The sequence below is a fragment of the Brassica napus genome, chromosome C5, assembly GCF_020379485.1.
Source record: "Brassica napus cultivar Da-Ae chromosome C5, Da-Ae, whole genome shotgun sequence".
Lineage (NCBI taxonomy): Eukaryota > Viridiplantae > Streptophyta > Magnoliopsida > Brassicales > Brassicaceae > Brassica > Brassica napus.
In genome coordinates this window covers 18,654,844-18,668,676 of record NC_063448.1, presented here as the reverse complement: position 1 = coordinate 18,668,676, position 13,833 = coordinate 18,654,844, and the positions used below count along the sequence as shown (strand labels likewise).

At 36.8% G+C, this 13,833-nt stretch overlaps 3 protein-coding genes and 1 pseudogene across 3 annotated transcripts; all 4 read left to right on the top strand.

The window, feature by feature from the left end:
- Positions 1-2,342: 2,342 nt before the first annotated feature.
- On the top strand, positions 2,343-2,795 carry LOC125587823. The gene has a single exon (XM_048759056.1). The coding sequence runs from the start codon at positions 2,343-2,345 to the stop codon at positions 2,793-2,795; it is 453 nt and encodes a 150-aa protein (XP_048615013.1).
- Positions 2,796-5,326: 2,531 nt separating this feature from the next.
- LOC125587133 lies at positions 5,327-5,881 on the top strand. Its single transcript, XM_048757290.1, has one exon. The coding sequence runs from the start codon at positions 5,327-5,329 to the stop codon at positions 5,879-5,881; it is 555 nt and encodes a 184-aa protein (XP_048613247.1).
- A 1,447-nt stretch (positions 5,882-7,328) lies between these two features.
- LOC125587132 (mitochondrial Rho GTPase 3-like) lies at positions 7,329-10,815 on the top strand. The gene is made up of 7 exons (XM_048757289.1): positions 7,329-9,208; positions 9,342-9,419; positions 9,716-9,773; positions 9,864-10,022; positions 10,108-10,539; positions 10,608-10,717; positions 10,785-10,815. Exons 1-7 carry the CDS (start codon positions 8,985-8,987, stop codon positions 10,813-10,815), a joined length of 1,092 nt encoding a protein of 363 aa, XP_048613246.1. The 5' UTR covers positions 7,329-8,984.
- Positions 10,816-11,564: 749 nt separating this feature from the next.
- On the top strand, positions 11,565-13,210 carry LOC106392652 (annotated as a pseudogene).
- The last annotated feature ends 623 nt before the right edge of the window (positions 13,211-13,833 follow it).

Below are 13,833 nucleotides of genomic sequence, written 5' to 3'. Positions count from 1 at the left end.
GTACCGGATGGCTCCGGCTGAAATGGCAGAACTTAAGAAACAATTAGATGAATTGATGGAGAAAGGGTTTGTGCGCCCAAGCAGTTCACCTTGGGGCGCACCGGTTCTGTTCGTGAAGAAGAAAGATGGTAGCTTTAGGCTATGCATCGACTATAGGGGATTAACAGAGTCACAGTGAAGAACAAGTACCCTCTACCAAGGATAGACGAGTTATTGGACCAACTCCGAGGTGCTACTTGTTTCTCCAAGATTGATTTAGCTTCGGGATACCATCAGATTCCGATTGCTGAAGAGGATGTCCGTAAGACAACCTTCAGATCGAGATATGGCCACTACGAGTTTGTGGTTATGCCCTTCGGATTGACCAACGCCCATGCAGCCCTTATGAAGATGATGAATAACGTTTTCATAGACTACCTAGATGAATTCGTTATAGTCTTCATAGACGACATCTTGATCTACTCAAAGAATCAGGAAGAGCACAAGGACCATCTGAGAAAGGTTTTGGATAAGCTGCGGGAACATAAGTTGTTCGCCAAGCTCAGCAAATGCAGCTTTTCGCAAAGAGAAATTGGTTTCTTGGGTCACGTGGTCTCGGACAAGGGAGTGTCCGTGGACCAGGAGAAGATAAAGGCCATTGCGGACTGGCCCATACCAAGGAACGCAACGGAGATCAGGAGCTTTCTCGGACTGGCTGGATAATACCGATGGTTTGTTAAGGGATTTGCCAGCATGGCTCAACCGTTGACAAAGTTGACCGGGAAAAATGTTCAGTTCGTGTGGACAGAAGGTTGTGATGTGAGTTTCAACAAACTCAAGAAGATTTGACGACTACTCCAGTATTGGCTCTTCCTATGGACAACGAGCCATACGTGGTGTACACAGATGCATCTAAAGTTGGACTTGGGTGCGTATTGATGCAGCAAGGCAAAGTGATCGCGTATGCGTCTAGACAGCTAAGGAGACACGAAGGGAACTATCCAACACACGACTTAGAAATGGCTGCTGTCGTGTTTGCGCTGAAAATATGGCGGTCTTATCTCTATGGTGCTAAAGTCCAAGTCTTCACGGACCATAAGAGCTTGAAGTATATCTTTACTCAACAAGAGCGGAACCTTAGACAGAGGCGTTGGATGGAACTGGTTGCGGATTACGACTTGGATATTGCCTACCATCCGGAAAAGGCAAATCTGGTCGCGGATGCCTTGAGCCGGAAGAGAGTAGCTTCGGCTTCAGAGAAAGACATGGAGGAACTAGTTCATATGGTTGGAACCTTATGATTAGCTGCCTTGACTGACGAATTGAAACCGTTGGGTCTTGGTGCAGCGGATCAGGCAGATTTGTTGTCCCGAGTTTGCCTTGCACAGGAAAAGGATGAAGATCTGATCAAAGCTTCAAAGAACGAGAAGACGGAGTATCAGACTTCAAACAATGGGATGATTCTGGTTAATGGCCGAGTGTGTGTTCCTAACGACAAAGGGTTGCGGGATGAGATCCTAAAGGAGGCACATCAGTCAAAGTTTTCGATACATCTAGGAGCCAATAAGATGTACCGAGACTTGAAGAGATACTATCATTGGGTTGGAATGAAGCGTGATGTTTCAAAATGGACAGCTGGGTGCCCATTCTGCCAAATGGTGAAGGCAGAAAATCAAGTTCCGAGTGGACTACTTCAGAGTTTACCCATCCCAAAATGGCCTTGGGATAAGATCACGATGGACTTCGTGACTAGCTTGCCAATGAGGAACGGCAAGGACGCTATCTGGGTGATAGTGCACAGATTGACCATGTCCGCACACTTCTTGGCTATCAACAAAACAGACAATCCAGCGGTGCTTGCCAAGTTATACGTGGAAAAGATTGTCAGACTTCATGGAGTTCCGGTAAGCATAGCGTCAGACCGAGACTCCAAGTTTTATTCGGCCTTCTGGAGAGCTATGCAGAAGTCGATGGGGACCAAGGTCCATATGAGTACAGCATATCATCCGCAAACGGATGGACAATCAGAGATGACAATCCGAACACTTGAAGACTTACCGCGATCTTGTGTTCTGGATTGGGAAGATAAATGGGATCAGTACTTGCATCTGACAGAGTTTTCATACAACAACAGCTATCATGCAAGCATTGGAATGTCGCCTTACGAGGCATTGTACGGATGTCCGTGTAGGACACCGCTATGCTGGACCCAAGTGGGGGAGCGCAGCATATTTGGCCGAGATTTTGTGGAAGAGACAACTGAAAGAATCCGAGTCTTGAAACTGAAGATGAAAGAGTCTCAGGACAGACATAAGAGTTATGCAGACAGACGCAGAAAAGACCTTGAGTTCGAAGTATGAGACATGGTATATCTCAAAACCGTCACCTACAAAGGCAAGGACCGATCCTCAAAGAATGCCAAGCTGAGTCCAAGATACATGGGGCCGTACAAGACCCTGGAAAGGATTGGAAAAGTCGCCTACAAACTGGAACTGCCCTCATCGATGGCTCAGTTCCATAACGTGTTCCATGTATCCTTGCTGCGAAAATGCATAAGGAATCAAGAAAATGTGGTTCCTGAACCACCATTTGACTTGAGAGAGAACCTTACTGTGGAGGGACGACCAGTCCGGATCATTGGTAGAAAAACCAAACCTGAAGGCAGAAAGAATATCAAAATGATCCAAGTCGTTTGGGACTGCGATGGACAAGAGGAAACGACTTGGGAGCCAGAGGCGAGAATGAAAGCTGAGTTTCCAAAGTGGTTCGACAAACTTAAGGAAGGTGCAGGAAGAAAGACTCGAGGACGAGTCTGAGCCAAGTGGGGGAGAACTTGTAGCGACCGTGTTCTAAAGATCGATGTTAGGATGATCTGAGGACTGGCTGGCCGGACTGTGAGAATGTACTGAATGGATTGGATGATGCTAGAAAGAGCTGATCAGAGTTCGAAGGACTTTCCGTGGGTCGATGGGAGAACTTGGATCGGCGCCTGATTTGTAGCGACTAGAGCGGAACCATGTACCCGATTAAAGCTAGGAACATATCTACTTTTGAGCCAAACAAAGCTCCATCAGTCGGTCTTACGCTCGGGTTATTGGACAGGCCGTTCGGTTTGTGAAACTCAGGATGTTCGGACAACTCAATGAAAATCCAGGCAAAGCGGAATTTTCGGACAGCGATGGTCGGATCCGGACAAGTGTTGTTGGATTCGGACAAGACGGTTGAACTGGTCGACTAGACAGCGATTGTCGGAAATCAGACAAGGCGGTTAAGACTGTCGGCTAAGCTGAGATGAGCTGATTTAGTCGTATCAGTCTGATTCGGACAAGGCGGTTAGAGTTGTCGACTGGATCAGTCAGCTCTAGCTCGAGTTTCGTCTAAGTAAAACTGGCGGGAACAGTTAAAGTCCGAAAAAGGGGAAAACTCGCGCTGGAACGCTTTGGAGCGCGGGGTGGCGGTTAAGGATTAAGAGCCGAGTGTAAAATACGCGGGAACGGTTAACTTGGCAGTTTCTCGGGCCTAAACCACCCAACTGCCCATTTTAATCGTCTCCTTTGTCTTATTTCGTCATTTTTGTACGGAAACGGGAGGAAAGAACCAGAGAGTAAAGACACCGAGAGAAAAGTCCGATTAAGAGAGAACTTTCGATATTTGGCTGGATTGATCAAGTCCGAGTCAAGAACGATCGTCTGTAGGGTGAATCTGATTGTCTGAACGTACGAAGATCCGACAGAAACCGCTCAAGAGGTGTCAGAAGAGACCGAACCAAACAGAACAAACCGACTCTAAGACAAGGGTGAGTGCATGACTGTGGCCTATCGTACTGAATCGTAGTCTGATTGATAGGAATGTTCTATGTACTGATTGCTTGTCTAATTCAAATTATCTGCTAAGTTCTGGCTTGGTCCGAATAGTTGGTTCCTTCCATCAACGCATCTGGATCAGATCATGCGCCTGGAGCCGTATTGGCCTGCTAAGGCTTGACTGAATCTGATGGCGCGCTGGCTTGGAACGATTGGGTCGGCTAAGTAACTGACTGATGATAAGCATGTCCGTTTATTGACTGATTGACTCGATTGCTTTACTTGGCTGAGTGGGACGGAATGACCGCTCTCACTAAGCATACTGTTTGCTTATGCCTCCTTGTTTGGATGCAGATCAGGACCAGACCCGAAAGAGTAAAGACATAGCTTGAACGCGAGACAAAGGCAGGAAGGAAGGATGGTGGATTTGGGTAGATATAGGACGAGTTTAACATGTAATAGCCTATAGCGAACTGACTTGTTAACTCGAACCTCAGATTATCTATTCAAATCGTATTATGCTTTACTTGACTGTCTGAAAAAGAACTAACACTCTGAAATAATTCTAAGTAAGGAAAAATATGAAAACGGCCCAAGTCTAATCGAGTAAGTCGAGTCAGACTCGTACTGATGTTACGAAAAAATAGGTCGGGTCGTTTCACTAAGCCCCTAGTTTTACTTTAAAATAGAGTGAGAAATAAAGATAACTAACAACGAAATTAATATGTAACTAAAAAAAATTAGAAACTATTGTCCGAAAACATTTAAATATAGTTACGATTTCTTCTTCAAGGTTTAAAAACTCCTCTCTCTCACATATCTCTTACCTGCACACACAACAACTGATTTAGTTTTTTTACAAAAAATGTAATCGATAACTACTAATTCTCCATGTATGTAAAACTATAACTAGGATTTGACCCGTACATCCGTGCGAATATTATTTTGACATAACTATAGTTTTTTTTTAATTTGTAATGCCAAATATTTTAATAATTATTTAATAGTTTTTAACTATTTGTATATTTGTGATTTTGTCATATTGTATTGCATCTTGACAAATAAATCAATTTTATATGGTAGATAAGTTATTTCTTATTTGATACCTACCGTGGCATGGATCATTTATATATTGAATTTTATATAAGTTAGTCTAACCAGTTAGTATGTATATTAATATATTTATTTTACTGAAACCAAATATTTTTTAGCAAAAATAATTTATATTTGTTTAAATGAATGTCTCATAATTTTATGCAAAATTATTTACTTCATTTTTGTATTCTTATAGTTTAAATATAGTTGTGTAGATGACGATATGTTATAAGACAAACATTAACTTTATTAATTAAAGAAAAACATTTAATATGGTTATATATTGATATTATAACACCTTATACAGTGGAAGCACTTGTTTAAAAAAAAAACTATCATAACGTGATATATATATATATATATATATATATATATATATATATATATATATATCATATTTATAGTATATATGTTAAGTGTTGTAAATAAATCAGAAACATATTAAGATAATGGGTTTTTACCTATTTCCTGAAAGGACTCGGAGAGATAATAATGAAGGCAAATGGAAAAAACGGAGAAATTTGCGTAAAAGAGGGATGCTCCAAAACATCACCTGTAACCATTGTGGGGAACCAGAGAGTGTGGATCACATCCTCTTTCACTGCCAATACGCAAACGAGGTCTGGAGGTATGGACCGTGGAATCAATCCATCGATACAACTGATGCTACAACGTTCTTCGAAAAGCTTGAGAGATCTTGGAACCTAACTCCCCTCCCACCTTATGGATTTACGGGCAATGCTTTGCCGTGGATATGCTGGGCAATCTGGACCTCCAGGAACCAACGGATCTTCGAAAATAGATACCAATCGCCAGAAGAAACAGCTCTAAAAACGATCCAGGCCCTCAAGGAATGGGAGATTGCGCAACCCCCGAGCCTGAAAATCCCCAAATCATTGACTACTGGCCAGCAACACGATCCGATGGTCCTTGATCCCTCTGAAATCTTCTGTAACACTGACGCGTCCTGGAGTCACACCTCTAAAGAAGCAGGACTAGCTTAGATCTTCACAAATGGATCAGTAACAGAGATATTTCGCGGGTCGATCTAGCAAAGCGCAGTCTCATAGCCATGCATGGGCGAAGCTCTGGCGATCAGAGAGGCCTTACTCCAAGCAGCCACCAATCACTACTCCATTATCTGTATTCGAACAGACTCTCAAGTGCTTGCACAAGCTATCACCTCTCGACGGAAGACGACGGAACTCTACGGGATTCTATCCGATATCGACGAGCTCGCTTTCTCCTCTTCCTCCCCCTTTATCAATTGTCGTTTTACTTATATTTCTAGGCCAATAACGGACCGGCTGATGGGCTTGCCAAGGCCTGTCTGGTAGCACAGCCCGTTGTAAACCCAAACCAAAACTCTGTTTAATTTCTTAATGAAATTTCATGTTGCTCAAAAAAAAAAAAACATGTTTCCTTGACAGAGGCTTAAAAATACAATGAATTAGCATCACATCATTCTTTCCTCTAATAAAAACCAGAAAATATGTAAAAAGATATCCTAGTGAAACTATCGTTTTGATTAACTTTGACCTTCCCATATCTCCCTTTGAAAATAAAAAATCTGAGAAAAATCTTTTATTGCCTAATTTTTGAAAAAGCATAATTTTGTTTTTCTTTTAACATCCGATTAATTATGCTATTACAATTCTACCACCAGATGAGAATACACGTCTGACTGCGTCACTCCGAACTGCCCTATGAGATCCATGTTCGATGATACGCCATGCACCATGCTGAACACTTTTTGTAATCATTTTTTTCCATAATATGCATAATTTGCGTTTTCTGGGTTTGAACCCTAGACCTCCGGATGTAGAATCATTAATGAACTCTTAGTCAAACCACTGGACTAATGGGGTTTCCAAATCATAATTTTGTTAAAATATATTATTTTAGAAAAATAATTAGATTGATTCATTAGTCAAAAAGACAAAAATATCCTTAATGAAAAGATAAATTCCAATGGCAATTAGTGTAAATAACCAGGGGTGTCAAAATGAGCTAGCTCGCTCAACTCAGCTCAGCTCATAGTGAGCTCAGCTCTTTTATGAGCTATCTCAGCTCAGCTCATTTATTATATGAGCTTCAATATGTAAACTCGAACTCACATCATCTAGATCATGAGTAAAATGAGCTAACTCGTGATCTAAATAAAAATAATAATTATAAAATAAAATAGTGATAGAATAACTTCTATAATATTGTTCAAAATTTAAATATTAAAAAATCTAAAACATAAATATTAAATACTAAATAAAAACCAATACATGACAAAAATTAAAAAAACAACACCTAATAAATTAAATTAAAGCAAAACCAATGATCCTTATTTTTCGTGAGAGTCTTGAGACAATTCATCATCAATGTCTTATATGCATGTTTTACATTTTAATTTTAGAAGATAAATATGATTAATTTAGATATTATCATTTAAGAAGATTTGGTTTGACATTTTAATTTTAGAAGATAAATATGATAAATATACAAATTATCTATTTTTTACATAAAAATAGAAGTTATCCAAATATAATATATATATATATATATAATATTATATATAATTGTAAGTATAAAAATGAACAAGCTCATGAGCCAGCTCATGTTCATTAAAAATTGTTCATATAACTCGTGATTTAATTTAAGTTCGATCATTAAACTCATTTATTAAATGAGCTTAAAATATAGAGATCGTGCTCATGAAAAAACAAGTTGAGCTGAGTTAGATTATGAGCTATAGCTCATTTTGACACCCTTATAAATAACACATGAGGTAAAAATTAATTCTAATGTGTACTCCTCTTTTAATAGAGTAGATTAAAAGTGATATGATCTCACACAATTTTCAAAAGAAAATAAACATTGTTACAACAGTTTCGATGGAGTACCAAATTGGTAAGGTGTTACCAACAAGTATGTTGTTAGTCCTAGTTTGAAAAGCGTATAGAAAATGACAAGTATCATAACCAATAGTGGTTAGAGTATAGACGGACCAATACAAGGAAGTAACATATCGGATCCACGATATTTCATCTAGAAAGTCTTTATTTGATGCTCAAATCGGATATTTTCTGGGTCATGGTTCCGTGCAGCGATGAGGTAAAAGAAACACGCAAAAACTAACCATAAAGAGAGGGACATGCAAGATACTCCAATTAATGAGTTGCTACATGGAGAGTAGTGTGCGTTAAAAATATTAACATATAATTTAAAAATATCAAAAATATGTCAAATCAACTTCATAATTAATACTTATAATATTTATAAAAATCTTAAATTTTCCAAAGTAATTCTATCAAAATAAAATTAAAAATATCGACTAATATAAGCAAACAAAAAGAAAATAAAAAGGAAGAAATTTGATATATATTCAATGCACATGTTTATAACATAACAAAACATTCTTAGAAAGAAAAAATTGTAAACATAGATATATGTCCTTTTACGAGCTGTTCCACCATCGGTCTTAGTTCTTGCCCACCATTGGATTGACGTCCACGACGTGATCTGCTAGTGTTTATTGAACATGACATGATATCTAACAAACACATACAAAATACTATGTTATTTTCCATCTCAATCTTATTAGATTATAGAACTCGCTTAAAATTGTAATAAAAATGTGTATCTTTTGTTTGACAAAAAAAAAGTGTGTGCGTCTTGCGGTAAAACTCTAAACGCTTGTTTAGGTTATGTTGAAAGAATTATTATTTTTAATATATAATAGAAGCAATGGACGTGGACCACTAATGAAAATGTTAATTTTCTAGTTCATGGTAATAGATATTTACCAAGTTTTATTATTTTCCATTTAGTTCCTTGTTAAAGTTGATAGGAAATAATTTTGTTCTATCGTTCCATATACAAAGAGGAACAAAGAGAAATTGTGTGTGTCCATTTATGTAAAAAATTACTAATGCATGTAAAAAGAAAAGGGAATTATTAGTAACGTAATATTTCCTCTCGTTCCTTTAGTTCAAGGTGGTCACCATTTAGGCCCGTAAACTTGTAATATCATAAATCTCTGCTAAGTAATGCATAAAATTTAACCAATAGATCAATTCTTTGTTCTTAGGGCTGAGTACAGATACTCCAACTAAGATGATGAGTGGTTTTGGTTTGAGAGAATCTCATGGCTCGACAAAACTGGTAAGAATTGTTGTGGTTGGTGAGACAAGAACTAGGAAATCAAGTTTGATCATGGCTGCAGTAACTGATCATAACCATCCTGATCCTAGAATCCCTCCTCTGTTACCTTACACAAATTTACCTTCTGAATATTGCTCTGAGGATGTTCTGTTTACCCTTATCGACACTTCTTTGAGGTAAATGTTTATTATGATTTGTGTTTGTATGGACATCATTAAGGGATTCATATAATAATGTTCTGTGGGTAGGTTTATATTTAAACATAATGGTTTTTTTTTCTATTGATGTCTCTGTTAATAACATTTGCAGACCAGAAGACAAGGGAGATATCATTAGGGAAGTCAAGGAAGCAGATGCAATAGTTCTGACGTTTGCAATGGATAGACTGTTGGATAATTCCAAACTTGTGGAAACTTAACATATTATTAGATGTTTAATATGTTAAGATAAATATAATAAGGAAACCTAGAAATAGGAAAAGGAAGTTTCTATTTAGGTTAGATTTGTGTTTTCCATATCCCACATGTTAAAGGGAATTGTCTTTCATATAAATATAGGTCTAATGGAGAGGTGTTCCATATGATCGAAGAGAAACATATTGAGAGCTTTAGTTTTGAGTAGTTTCTAAAGCTAATAAGAAAAGTTGTTCTTATAACTCTTTGTGTTTCTAAGAGATCTGATAGACTAGAGACTTTGGACCGTTTGAGTGAATATTGGCTTCTTCTGTTTCGACATTTAAAGGTTTATTTTCCTTCTTTCTTATGTCTTCATCAATCAATTATGTACCTTTTTCTTATTAAATGTTTGTCTTCTGACCCTTATATTACATAGGTGAGAGTCCCTATCGTAGTAGCAGGTTATAGTGTTATCCAAAAGGAACACAATACAATCGACACTAAAGAGATAACAACACCTATAAGGCAACAATGTCGAGAAATCGAGATATGCATTGAGTGGTCTGCTCCGAGGCTATCTGATATCAGTTGGCTTGTGAGTGAGATCTTAACACTCTAAAGCATTTCAACTTTTTACTATACTTCATGTCTGAAAATGACCAAACTGATTTTTTGAGCAGGCTCAAGCGGTTTTTGTGCAAGCGCAAATAGCGGCTATGAACCATATAGGACCCGTATATGATCAAGTAACCAATTCACTGAAGCCTCGATGTGTTGCTGCCTTGGAACATATATTTGAACTCAATGCATGTGACAATGATTACATTCTCAGTGACGACGGCTTTAACCATATTAATGCTCGTTGCTTCAGTATACCATTGATGCCTTCTCGTTGTAGAGCATTAATAAAATCTGTTCAAGAACTGTGTCCTGAAGGAGTCAAAGAAAACAGCCTCACAGTAGATGGCTTTTTGGTTCTAATCACAAAGCTTATCATGGATAGAAAACTCAGAACGTTATGGACTATGCTTAGGACATTCGGATACAACAATGATATAAGACTTGTAGATGAGATGATTCCTTATTCATCATTCAAACGCATACTTGATCAGGTAAACATCTTCAGAAATATAACTCTATTGTGATTACTTGCTGCTGTTCTGATTTGGTTTTTGTGCAGAGTGTTGAGCTGACAAATGAAGCTATTGGATCCTTAAGGAGAGTCTATCACCGTTTCAATAACTTGGGACCTCAAATGATGGAATCTCTCTTTGAAACTGCACCTGAAAGGTAACTTTTTCTACTTTCAAAAGATCACGAAATTTGAATATAATGTAGTCTTTCTATCTGCACGCAGCAAAATTAACCATGAAGAGAGTGACATGTAAGATACTCCAACTAATGAGTTGCTACATTGAGAGTACTACGCTTTAAAAATATTAACATGTAATTTAAAAATATCAAAAATATGTTTAATCAACTTCATAATTAATACTTATAATATTTATAAAAATCTTAAATTTTCCAAAGTAATTCTATTAAAATAAAATTAAAAATATCGACTACTATAAGCAAACAAAAAGAAAATAAACAGGAAGAAATTTTATATATATGCTAATATTCAATGCACATGTTTATAACATAACAAAACAATCTTAGAAAGAAAAAATTGTAAACATAGATATATATCCTTTTACGAGCTGTTCAAGCATCGGTCGTTGTTCTTGCCTCACCATTGGTTTGGCATCCACGACGTGATATGATATTGTTTTTTGAACATGACATAATATCTAACGAACACATACAAAAAATTATGTTATTTTCCATCTTAATCTTGTTATGATGTAGAACACTCTTAAAAATTGTAATAAACTTGTGTATCTTTTGTTTGACAAAAAAAAAGTGTGTGCGTCTTGACGGTAAAACTCTAGACGCTTGTTTAGGTTAGGTTGAAAAAATAATTTTTTTCATATATAATAGAAGCAATGGACGTGGATCACTAATGAAAATGTTAATTTTCTACTTCATGTTAATAGATATTTACCAATTTTTAGTATTTTCCATTTAGTTCCTTGTCAAAGTTGATATGAAATACTTTTGTTCTATCGTTCCATATACGAAGAGGAACAAAGAGAAATCGTGTGTGTCCATTTATGTAAAAAATTACTAGTGCATGTAAAAAGAGAAGGGAATTATTAGGAACGTAATATTCCCTCTCGTTCCTTTAGTTCAAGGTGGTCATTATTTAGGCCCGTAAAATTGTAATATCATAAATCTCTGCTAAGTAATGCATGAAATTTAACCAATAGGTCAATTGGTTGTTTTTAGGGCTGGTTACAGATACTCCAACTAAGATGATGAGTGGATTTTGTTTGGGAGACTCTCATGGCTCGACAAAACCGGTAAGAATCGTTGTGGTTGGTGAGAAAGGAACTAGGAAATCAAGTTTGATCCTGGCTGCAGTAACTGGTCATAACCATCCTAATCCTATAATCCCTCCTCTGTTACCTTATACAAATTTACTTTCAGAATATTTCTCTGAGGATGTTCCGTTTACCCTTATCGACACTATTTTGAGGTAAATGTTTATTATGATTTGTGTATATATCGACATCATTAAGGGATGCATATAATAATTTTCTGTGGGTAGGTTTATATTTAAACATAATGTTTTTTTTCTTCTATTGATGTCTTTGTTAATAACATTTGCAGACCAGAATACAAGGGAGATGTCATTAGGGAAGTCAAGGAAGCAGATGCAATAGTTCTGACGTTTGCAATGGATAGACAAGAGAGTTTGGACCGTCTAAGTGAATACTGGCTTCCTCTGTTTCGACATTTAGAGGTTTAATTTCCTTCTTTCTTATGTCTTCATCAATCAATTTTGTAACGTTTCTTACTAAATATTTATCTTGACCCTTATATTACATAGGTGAGAGTCCCTATCGTAGTAGCAGGTTATATTGTTTTCTACAAGGAACATAATCCAATCGACATTGAAGAAATAACGACACCTATAAGGCAACAATGTCGAGAAATCGAGATATGCATTGAGTGGTCTGCTCCGAGGCTATCTGATATCAGGTGGCTTGTGAGTGAGATCTTAACACTCTAAAGCATTTCAACTTTTTACTATACTTCATGTCTGAAAACGACCAAACTGATTTTTTGTGCAGGCTCAAGCGGTTTTTGTCCAAGAGCAAATAGCGGCTATGCACCCTATAGGACCAGCATATGATCAAGTAACCAATTCACTGAAACCTTGATGTGTTTCTGCCTTGAAACGTATATTTGAACTCTATGCATGTGACAATGATTACATTCTCAGTGACGATGGGTTAATTCATATTAATGCTCGTTGCTTCGGTATACCATTGATACCTTCTCGTAGTAGAGCATTAATAAAATCTGTTCAAGAACTGTGTCCTGAAGGAGTCAAAGAAAACGGACTCACTGTAGATGGCTTCTTGTTCTAATCACAAAGCTTATCATAGATAGAAAACTCATTATGGACTATGCATGGACATTCAGATACAACAATGATATAAGACTTGTAGATGATATGATTCCTTATTCATCATTCAAACACATGCCTGATCAGGTAAACATCTTCAGAAATATAACTCTATTGTGATTATTTGCGGCTGTTCTGATTTGGTTTTTGTGCAGAGTGTTGAGCTGACAAATGAAGCTATTGGATCCTAAAGGAGAGTCTATAACCGTTTCGATAACTTGGGACGTCAAATGATGGAATCTCTCTTTGAAAATTCACCTGAAAGGTAACTTTTTCTACATTCAAAAGAGCGCGGAATTTGAATATAATGTAGTCTTTCTATCTGCACGCAGCAAAGCTAACCATGAAGAGAGTGACATGCAAGATACTCCAACTAATGAGTTGCTACAGTGAGAGTAGTGTGCTTTAAAAATATTAACATATAATTTTAAAATATCAAAATATGTCAAATAAACTTCACAATTAATACTTATAATATTTATAAAAATCTTAAATTTTCCAAAGTAATTCTATCAAAATAAAATTAAAAATATCGACAAATATAAGCAAACAAAAAGAAAATAAAAAGGTAGAAATTTGATATATATATTGTTAGTATGGATAAGGCTTATCATTAAGATTAGTCTTTATCTTGTAAAGATCTAACTATATAAAGATCTATGATTATCTCTAAGATCTATGTTGATCTATAAGTTAGAGAAGATGTATAAATACTCTACACACAACGTGAATAAGATCATTCATTCATAATCTCTCTATATGGTATCAGAGCTATTCTGATCCTATCACAATCCTTCTTCTCTAACTTCTTCAAAACTCCCCTCTTCTCTAAAATTGACAATATGTCGTCTGATACTTATTCCTCTGCTACATCTGAAACTGCAACAATATT

Coding starts and splice junctions, on each gene's coding strand:
- LOC125587823 (XM_048759056.1), top strand. CDS start 2,343: ATGGTATATCTCAAAACCGTCACCTACAAAGGCAAGGACCGATCCTCA.
- LOC125587133 (XM_048757290.1), top strand. CDS start 5,327: ATGGGTTTTTACCTATTTCCTGAAAGGACTCGGAGAGATAATAATGAA.
- LOC125587132 (XM_048757289.1), top strand. CDS start 8,985: ATGATGAGTGGTTTTGGTTTGAGAGAATCTCATGGCTCGACAAAACTG. Junction 9,209..9,341: donor CTTATCGACACTTCTTTGAG/GTAAATGTTTAT, acceptor TAACATTTGCAG/ACCAGAAGACAAGGGAGATA. Junction 10,540..10,607: donor TCAAACGCATACTTGATCAG/GTAAACATCTTC, acceptor GTTTTTGTGCAG/AGTGTTGAGCTGACAAATGA.